At 39.7% G+C, this 10,979-nt stretch overlaps 1 protein-coding gene across 2 annotated transcripts in view; it reads right to left on the bottom strand.

Annotated features, from left to right (window-relative positions):
- LOC122549665 (E3 ubiquitin-protein ligase RNF180-like) overlaps nt 1-10,979 on the bottom strand; it is a 135,857-nt gene that overhangs the window by 27,996 nt on the left and 96,882 nt on the right. For both annotated transcript variants that reach the window (XM_043689494.1, XM_043689501.1), the window contains exons 5-6: nt 10,024-10,252; nt 4,497-4,622 (exon numbers count right to left, since the gene is read on the bottom strand). In XM_043689494.1, the coding sequence (XP_043545429.1) occupies nt 4,497-4,622; nt 10,024-10,252 (355 nt within the window). The remainder of the gene's footprint in view (nt 1-4,496; nt 4,623-10,023; nt 10,253-10,979) is intronic.

The following is a 10,979-nucleotide window of genomic DNA, read 5'->3' as shown; positions in this document are numbered from 1 at the left end:
ACCGCACACCGCTTGCCCCCATCACTGCCTCCTGCCTGCCCCCGCCCCAAACCCTGTACAACACCGCCCCACGCCCTCCCCCAATACCGTTCCCCGTCCACTCCCGACTCCGCCTCTCCCGGCCGGATAATCTGATTTTCGGATAACTGGTATTCGGATAATTGAGGTTCCTCTGTACATAGAGTTTCCACCCAGATTGATTGGGTTGTTAAGAAGGCATACGGTGGGTTAGCTTTTATTGGTAGAGGGACTGAGTTTTGAAATCATGAGGTCATGCTGCAGCTGTACAAAACTCTGATGCGGCCACACGGAGTATTGTGTACTGTTCTAGCCACTGCATGATAGGAAGGATGTGGAAGCTTTGGAAAGATCCAGAGGAGATTTACTCGGATGTTGCCTGGTATGCAGGGAAAGTCCTACGAGGAAAGGTTGAGGGACTTGAGGCTGTTTTCGTTAGAGAAGAAGGTTGAAAGGTGACTTAATTGAAACATTTAAGATAATCAGAGGGTTAGATAGGTGGAGAGTGAGAGTCTTTTTCCTCGGATGGCCATGGCTAGTACGAGGGGATATAGCTTTAAATTGAGGGGTGGTAGATACAGGACAGATGTCAGAGGTAGTTTCTTTACTCAGAGAGTAGTAGAGGTGTGGAATGCACTGTCTGCAACAGTTGTAGACTCACCAACATTAAGGGCATTTAAATGGTCATTGGATAGGCATATGGACGTGAATGGAATAGTGTAGGTTAGATAGGCTTCAGATTGGTTTCACAGGTTGGTGCAACATTGAAGGCTGAAGGGCCTGTACTATGTTGTATTGTTCTATGTTTCTTATTGGCTGTAAATCACTAAGATAAACTGAGGTTTGAGAGTGCCATATAATTTTTCTGTTTTTTCATTGCTAGCTCAAGTTCAATTACCTTTCCTGTTGCACACTCAGGTTAGACCTTGAACTCTGCTTTTACCCTGTATGAATGTGAATTGCCGCAATTAGCCATCGCTGTAATATTTTCAATCTGTACGTTTACCTTTCCATTCTACTGCCAATACTGCCTTTATCAATGCCTTTATTACTGATTTCTCAAATTAGTTAATGCAAAACTCTCTCACACCCATACAGCCACTGTCAAGCATCATTGGGCTCCCTGTCTGTTAGCATTTTCAGATCTTCATCTTCAAAGCCCTAAAGTCTCATAGCACCTGATTTCAGTGATCTTTTGCTGTAGTTTCCCTCTTACTCCAAAATGCAGTTTATGTTTTCTTCCATGATTTAGATCTGAACATTCAGTTACTATATCCATGCATTTTGAAATTATGCATTGCTTCCATAAAAATATTACTTGCCCATGTGTGTTTTTACCCTGATCTGCCTTAACTGTTTCCTACCTTTGCACAGCATCTCTCCCACTTGTAAAACATTGTTATGGTATAAAGAACAATCAGGAGTGCTTCCAACATAATAATAGACTTTTGATGTATATAAGAAATATGAGCAGGAAGTAGTCATACAGCCTCAGTAGATAACTTTGCCATTCAATAAGATCCTGGCTGATCTTTGACCTCAATTCCTCTTTCTCACCCTTTCCTCATATCCCTCTGTTCCCTGGTACAGACAAACCAGTAGTTAAACAAATTTTTTTAAAAAGCATCTTTAAACTGAGTCATTTAATTTTTTTATAAATAAGCCTTTGTTGAGTTCATTAATATTTACACGTTTTCATCAGTTGAGATATTTTGTAGGTTTTACTTAAAGTTAAAGGATATTACACAATTCATTAGATTTGTCCAATACTCAGACAACAATATTTGTCATGTCATAGCGGGATCGTTGGGTGAGTTCTGAAAGGGCCTGTGTCGGTCTACACTGATCTTCAATTTGGATACGGAAGCTCCCTGGGAAAATGAAACTCTGTTTTAATCTTTCAATTTGTAAAAGTAGTAGCAGCCAATGCTTGGGGATGCAGCCGTGGTCAGTACATTTCATGTAATAATGATGGCGACATTGAAGAATTCACAAATGTGACAGAATTCGTGTACTTCTATTGAGTGGCAGTATGTAATCAATTAATAGGAAATAATGAGGTTACTGAGACCTCTCCAATGATTTATTTTCCCTTCGTTCTCTAAGGATTTCTCTCTGTAACCATCAATGTTCTGACACTAGCGCAGTATGAGGCACAAATTACCATGGTTATACTGAATAACAGCTCTAATTAGCTCATTATAGGAAGGCCACAGGTCATTGCCTCAGAGCTTGCCATCATAAAAAGAATGTTATTTGTTCTTTTCTAGTTGAGTCACAAGATGAAATGATCTCAAGATAAAGTTAATAGCATATTATAAATGATTTTTAACTGTACTCCAAAAAAAGTGCTTTTAGACAGTTTCTTTTGTCTCAGGTAAAATTATTTATTATAAGTGGTCTCTGAAGCATAGAGAATAAATGAATGCAACGTGTTGTGGAATTCTACTGAGGCTTAAGAGAAAATGCACAGGTGCTTGCTCCAGCCTGTCGACTTTATATTTTATGCCCAGTTGATCCAGTGTTCTGGGGTTACCAACGTAGATAAATCTTAGCAATTTTCAACTTGATGGGTAAAAATAAAATAATATAGGTTTTGCTAAAAGAAAAACATGGTGCATAACAAAGTTGAATAAAAAAAGCCCGACACATTCTTTCAGATCCACCACAAACTCTACAAAACCACTCCTCTACTTAGGTTGAACCAGGCTATTCAATGCCTTGACATCATATTGTATCATCTTGAACCCAAGCTGACCTTCATGCCATCAGTAAGATTGCATATTTGTGTTTCCATGGCCCTACTTCAACTCATCTGCCGCTGAAACACTCAACATTGCCTTAGTTACCAATACACTTGACTATTCCACCTAATCTAACTCCTAGCTTCCATCCTCCACAAAAAAAATCTGCTGACTCAATATTCTATTCATACTGCTAACCTGCAAATCCCTTTCAAATTCCTCCCCATTCCTCCTTATCTTTAATCTTCTTTGGAGCTACCACCCTCAGGTAAACCAGTGCTGGTCTGATTCCACCCTCTTGAGCATCCCTGAGTCCATTCTATCAGCTGCCTCTGCCATGACTCTCCCACACACTAACCCGCCCAGTCAACCTTCCTCTAAAGATGCCCCCTGCTTGTATTTTTCTCTAGTTTCTCTCCAATCTCCTCCTATGTATTCTCTGAGTTTCTCTTGTCCAACAGACTGACTTCCTGTTCTCTTGGTCCACCTCGCACTAAACTGCTGACTATCCAATTCCCCCAGACCCCACATTCGCTGATTTTTGTTAATGGTTCATCAGATTTGCCCCATTCCTTTAAATCTGTTGTCATCACCCTCTCCTCAAAAAGTTCAAGCTGGTTTCTGTCCTTTACATAGTACTAAAACGTTTTTTTTTATCAAGATTGTAAATGATAACTGTGCATTTTTGACCACAGTAATTATCCCTCCTTTGCAACTTGTCTGTCACTTTTTACATGTGTGAGCACATCAATTCCCTCCAATTGTAACGAAAGCATCACACAATATCTTCTCTTCCCATTCCCAGGTTACCTCCTCTCATGTCTTTCAAAGATCTGTCTTTAGTTCTCTCCTATTTCTCATCTATATACTACACCTCTGTGACATCATCAGAAAGCAGAGCATTAGTTCCACATGTATGTTGATGACATCCAGTTCTATTTCCTCAATGCTTCTTTTGACTCCTCTATTGTTGCTAACTTAGCAGGCTGCTTATCTGACATTCAGCATCGACAGAACAGATACTTCCTCCAGTTAAATATTGGGAAGACTGAGGCCATTGCTTTTGTCCATTCTTCAAACACCATTCCTTTGCTACTGCTCCAATCATCAAAGGTCTAAAACAGAATCCGTACACTGGGAAATCTTGATTTCAAGATGAGCTTCTGATGACATATTTCTGCCAACACAGTGTGTCAGTGGTTGGCACTGCTGCCTCACAGAGCCAAGGTTTGGGTGTTCCAATTTCCTCCCATAGTTCAAAGATGTTCAGGTTAGGTGGATGAGGCATGGGAAATACAGGATTACAGGGATGGGGTAGGTCTGGGTGGGATGGTCTTCAGAGAGTTGGTGTGGACTTGATAGGGCAAATGGCCTGCTTCCACACTGTAGGGATTCTATGATTCTCTGATATATTGTGAATATTTGGAGTCCTAGTACTGATCTCTGCAGTATCCCACGAGTAACTGCCTGCCACTCAGAAAAGGACCCTTTCATTCCTACTCTGATTCCTGCCTGCCAACCAATTTTCTATCCCTCTCAATACATGACCCCCAATCCCATGTGCTTTAGTAACGGTAAGGCAAAGGAAATTATAAAATGTTTACATTAGTGAGGGTCACATTAAATTTTTATTCCTTAACTTTTGAAGTATAAAACTTCAAAATTGGTTCTAAATAGTGGTTAAAGTTTAAGTAATTGTTTGCAAATATCTGAAGTACTGAAATATTGTCTTACCTCCCAAGACTCTGAACAATCTCCTGCAGCTAGGTAACGGCCACTTTGCACAGCTTGCTTTTTGGAAGTTTTGCCTTCGGGCTAAATACTCCTCAGAGAATAAACTTTTCATGGTGTTATTCAACTCTGTAAAGCAGAGAAGAATACAAGAAATTAAAAGTTGCTGGTAATGATTAGTTAGGTACATGTAAATGTCAATCTCTGAAGTAGTCAGTGTTAATTAAAATGTCACACAGAGTCCTCAGCCTCAAATGTGCTGCTGCAGGGAGCTATATAGTGAAAGGAAGCCAATTTCCAACTAATAACAAGGGAAAGTCAAAGAGAGATTTACTCAGGGTTATGCTAAACATAAATATTCAGTAATGTGGAGCAATATTGTACGAGAACGGGAAAGGTTAGCAAGATGGCTTCAAATTCTTTAGGGTTTCCTTGATGGTTTTCAGATCAATGAGTAACTGACACATGTAGATTCCAGGTCCAATCCTTAGTTTATACTCACTTGATGGATCTCAGCTTGGATGGTGGCAAATCATAACAGATCGCTTCAGACCCTGAGTCTGTGGAAGCAAAGTAGCTATGGTTCACGTTCCTTATAACTATCCAGTGACATCTATTGTCAGTGAAAGTGTACATGACATTGGGTGTACACAGGGATGCCTGCTCATAGTTAAGTGGCTTGCTGAGATTCATCATCCAGCGTCATTCATGATGAATGGAGAACTTGGAAAATGAACGTGCAACTAATAATCAAATGCTTCAGGATTGAGAAAGAAAATAAAGAATGTATTCTACACAGATCTTTTAGAATTACATAAGTTAATGATTATTCCCAAAAAAGATATAGAAAACAAATTTAATGTCCTTGGGCTGAATCTTACTTTTTTTTGGGTTAAATGTGAATTGTGTCGGGTATTTTGGAGGGATTCTCCCTGTAAAATTTCTCGCTGTGTCTGACCAAATGCACTTCATTAACTGCCTTTCCTGGCCTTTGATTCCCTCATGTTGCTCCATTTTGCCAAACTCCATTCTCGGAACAACTGGTCACTCTGCAGATATCCGCCGGCAGATCTAGCAAGACTTACACCTATATGTGCCTTCCTTAAACAATCTGTTGTGCACCCAGACAATGACTGTCAGTCTGCAGCCACACCACACTGCACCTGATGTTTGCTGTGGACATGGCAGACAGGGAGAAATTGAGACCCTGCTATATAAGCAGGGACCTGACTGTGTTTGTGAATGAGTGGCAAAGATGTGGAACTTCCTCTTCCCCCATGACCAGGAATGGGGGCCATGAAACCAGACATTGCCAGCCTAGGCTGAGAGTGCCACATATGTTAGAGTACTCTCAGCAACTGAAGGAATGCACAGCACTGTATCCAGTGACAGTCTTCAGTCTGACAGCATAAATGTCACCATCTTCTCTCCAATGCCTCACACTCATTCTATCTCTGCTACTGTACCCACTTCCCACCAAGGTTCAAGCTCTACCACTCTCATTATAACCTGCAACATCTTCCCTCATTTGCTGTCATCCAACCAAACCCTGACACCACAAACGCTCCCTGCACACACTTGGCCAAACATTGTGTCGGCCAGTTGCACATAAGATTTCACCACTGTCATCTTCAATGAGTTCACACTGACTACCAGCCGCAGCATGAGATATAATTATTCCAATAATGTCAAACACCATCTTCTCCATGATAGACATACAGCAGAGTCTGACCTAGTTGGTATGTCATTAAAACTCATCCATGTGTTTGGGTGCGTCACTGTTGAATGGTTGGCAACGTGTTTAAACTGTAAGATGCATGTGTTAACATTGCAATGGTGTTGTATACAGGAGTAATAGGTAGTCCTGGGGCCACAATTACTAACAACATAGATTAATTATTTGGATTAGGAAAGTGAACGTACTATAACAAGAAAATGGATGGGAAGGCAAGTCGTTAGAATGACAGAAAGCGTCTGGATAGGGATAAGGACAGGGTTAAGCAAGTGAGCAAAAACTTGAACGATGGAATGTAATGTAGAGAAATGTGAAGTTACACACATTGGAATGAAGAATACAGCAGCTGAACGTGATTTAAACAGAGACTGCAGAAAGCTACAGAATCGAAGCAGAGGGGAGGTGATGGTCTTATTATTATTACAATTATCGCTAGAATGTTAATCCAGAAACTTGGATAATGTACTGGAGACCCTGGTTCGAATCCCAACACAGCAGATGATTGAATTTGAATTCAATAAATGTCTGGAATTGAGAGTCTAAAAATGACCATGAATCCATTGTCAAACCGGGAATCTGGTTCACTAATGTCCTTTCAGGAAGAAAGCTCCCATCTCTACTTGGTCTGGACTATATCACTCAAAGCTGCCTGATTTTCGCTGTCTTTGCACAGTGTGGATTCCATGTAGATTGATGAATTCTCTCATCTTATCCATGTCCTTCACCAAGAGGGAATAACCCTGGATCATGGTCACTCCCTGTGCACTACAATTCAATGATCACCTTGCTCGCACTCTTCTACAACCAATTCTGGTACTTGCTTCAGCCAAATGCAGCTCAACTACTGCAGACTGACTGAAAGTGGTGCTGGAAGGTCGCACAACTTTGGCCCCTGAAGCACATTCAACATTCAATCCCATTCAATAGCATGTAGCTATTTCAGGCAACTTGAGGTTTGCATGCAGTCTGCATCAACAACAACAGATGCAAACTAATTAATGTGCTTTGATACCAGCCCTATCCAATTGTGCCCAATGTGCCAGTTCTTTGAAAGAGCTTTCCAATTAGTCCCACTGTGCCACTCTTTCTCTGAGACATAAATTTATCCCCCCTTTTCTGGTATGGACCCAACAATCTTTTGAAAATTAATGTAGAATTTGCTGACACCATTCTTTCAAGATGTGCATAAGAGACCATAACAACAAACTGTGTGAAACAGTTTCTCCTAATCTTCTCTGTGGTTGTTCAGCCAAATATCTTAAAGGAATGCCTTCTAATTACTGAACTACTCCCCAGCAGAAACTGTTTCTCCTTATTTAGTGTATTCAAATCCTTTATAATTTTAAACACATGCATTAAATCTCTCCCAGCCTTCTCTGCTCTAAGGAGAACAATCCCATATTTCCAAGTCTCTTTACAGAATAATCTAGTTTCTCTGCATGAGGGAAGTGCTTCATAATTAGTTGAATTTTGGTAAATGTCCCTTTCACCCCCTTCAAGGCACTAATATCCTTCCTAAAATGGGGTGCTCAAAATTGAATATAAACAGTGATTATATGGGTTTTGCAGTGTTGTTATTGTACAAATGCTTCTATTTATAAAACCCAGGATCCTGTTTTCTTTTTCTCAAACAAAAACAGCTCATTAACTTCCTAATACATTGCATACAAAACTTCCAGTTCATTCATTCATGCACTCCCTTTAAAATTGTATCATTTCATTCATATTGCCTCTTCCAATACTGCTCCCAAAAGAGCATTTTATTTCATACGTTTATTGGTGATGCTTAAAGTGCATTCTTGTTAAACTAGCAGACAAACAGAATATACTGAAAATCAGGAATTATATGACCACTCTAATCAATCAAAATACTCCTTTGCAGCACAAACATGATAAGGAATGAACATGGCAAACATTGGAAACCATACATAGCCAAATTCAAATTTAATGTGAGAACTTTTGTACAGTGACATACTAACTACATGTATGTTGCAGACTGAGCAGTACCACTAACTGAACATCAGATACACATCAGCCTCAGTCAGTACTTATGTTATGGATCAAAGTGAATATATAGACCCATTCAGCTATGCAATACTGACATTTTAAGCTTTCACTCCTTGAATGAACTGTTTTCAATCACTGAGTGGAAACTGAAATACTTCATCAAAAGTCAATTTGTTTTTTGACTAAATCAGAAAATAAAATTCTGAAGGAAAGTGTTAAATTCAAGTTATTGTCAATGGTAGAAAAGTATAAAGTTTACAAACTTACATTTTGATGCATATTACTGGGTACTGGTTTAGTTGATGAGTTAGGATTATATTCACTGGAGTTTAGAATAATGGGGGGCTGGGAGGTCTCATAGAAACCTATAAAATTCTAACAACACAAGAAAGGGTAAATGCAGAAAGGTAGTTTCTGGATGACCAGATAGTCCAAACCAGGGGTCACAGTCGAAGGAAACAAATAGGCCATGTAATTCGTATTTTAATCTTAAATAAAGTAAGAGAAATTAATTGATTATTTGCTAAAGTTTTTTTTTAAATAATCGACTTATTTGGATCAAAGATAATATTTCCCAAAAAACAAAATGAAGATGAAAATTCTTGAGTGTATTGATAGTAATAGGGTGTAAGATGGGTACTCAGCCCAGCTAAGATGTGGAATCTTCAAGTTGTGTGAATCCCCATCAGTTTTAAATCTCATAAAGTCCTAGTCCATCCAACCCTAATATAGTTCTTGACAGTAAAGATGGTAGGGGTGGGGTAAGAGGAGGAAATTTCCTGTATCCTGACCTGCAGGATAAACACAACTTATTGACGACAGCGCAACATTAAGGCTCACTTTGGGAGACATAGAGATTGGAGACTGCAAGGGCTGGGGGTTGCCATTAGAAAGTCAGTGCCACAATTGTTTTTAGTCTCTTCCAAAGAGGCTCAAATGTACAGGGATTTAAAGAATTATTCAGAATCTTGGCACTGACTGCATCTCCAATTGCTTGCAAGTGTTGTTTATCCTATGTCCACCATTGGCTAGTTCCCAGGATACATCCATGATAGCACAGCGAGTAGTCAATGGCATTTGTATCATTTAACCTTGAGGTGACCCTGGACATTCTACTGGAGTCAATGGGTAAAAACCATCCACTCATTAATACTTCCACTGGTGCATTAAACCTGATGGTTTCCAGCACCTATACATCTTCAATTTCATAGATGTTCAGAAAAAGATTTGATGTCAATTTGACATAGTGATTTCTGTAGGATTTCTCTTACCTCTCACTTTGTCAGAAAGATATAAACGACATTGGCTCCACTGACTTTCTGGCAGGATATATAGGATTCTTAAGGAATTTGAGAGGCTGATAAAATGCTCCCCCATATGGCAGAGTCTACAACCAAAGGATAAAGCTTCAGAAGAAAGAGGCACCAGTTTAAGACTGAGATGAGGAGGAATTTATTTTCTTAGAGAGTTGAGTGTCTTTGGAACTCCTTGCCACAAAGAACTATGACAGCAGAGTCACAATACATTTAAGGCCGAGCAGATAAATTCTTGATGAGTAGGTGAATCAAGAGTTATGGGAAATGGGCAGGCAAGTGGAGGTGAGGCATCTCAGTTCAGTCATGATCTTATTGAATTGGGAAGAGACTTGAGGGGTTAAGTGACCTACTCCTGTTCCTAATTTGTATGGTCTTATAGGATAGGGTGATAGTGGTGAGCAATTTTTTTATCTGGGTTTTTTTGAATCATGGAAGGCAAATCTCAGAAAACCTGTTTTATTTTATCACATACCTGTTTGAAAAAAAACTCTTGAGATGACAGTGCGACACAAGGGGCATGGCGTATTGGTGGGGTTGTCCTTTGCAAGAGTCCGAAGACAGGGCTCACAAAAGATGTGATGACATGGATAACACATATGTGGACTGAAGAAAATATCCAGACAAACAGCACATACATAGCCTTCCTTCTCCCACTTGATTTCATCTTCATCGCCTGAAGTGGTCAGATTTGAACTAGAAGTCTGAAAGATAGAAAACCATATTTTCTTTTAAACACAATAAAGAAATATTTGAAAAAATAGGTCTGCATAAAGAACTATACAAACAGAAACAATGATTGAAATGAAGATCCTATCCAGAATGAAAATGTGTGTGCTGCAAGCATTCTTAAGATATAGTCAGTGAAACCAGTAACCAGATTAAATTTGCATTTTTTGGCTTATTAATTAAGAACCACGAAGTCAGCATGCAAATATCATCAAATGCACAAAACCAAACTTATTCTTAGGAGAAAGACAACAAATTTGCATGTGGCAAGATAGATTGCCCACAATTTTAATAGACAATAGACCATAGGTGCAGGAGTAGGCCATTCTGCCCTTTGAGCCTGCACCACCATTCAATATGATCATGGCTGATCATCCTTAATCAGTATCCTCTTCCTGCCTTATCTCCATAACACTTGATTCCACTATCCTTGAGAGCTCTATCCAACTCTTCCTTAAATGAATCCAGAGACTGGGCCTCCACTGCCCTCTGAGGCAGAGCATTCCACAGAGCTACGACTCTCTGGGTGAAGAAGTGTCTCCTCATCTCTGTCCTAAATGGTCTATCCCGTATTTTTAAGCTGTGTCCTCTGGTTCAACAGTCACCCATCAGTGGAAACATGTTTACTGCCTCCAGAGTGTCCAATCCTTTAATAATCTTATACGTCTCAATCAGATCCCCTCTCAGTCTTCTAAACTCAAG

This window comes from Chiloscyllium plagiosum, chromosome 1 (genome assembly GCF_004010195.1).
Source record: "Chiloscyllium plagiosum isolate BGI_BamShark_2017 chromosome 1, ASM401019v2, whole genome shotgun sequence".
Classification (NCBI taxonomy): Eukaryota; Metazoa; Chordata; class Chondrichthyes; order Orectolobiformes; family Hemiscylliidae; genus Chiloscyllium; species Chiloscyllium plagiosum.
This window is presented reverse-complemented; position numbering and strand designations above follow the sequence as displayed.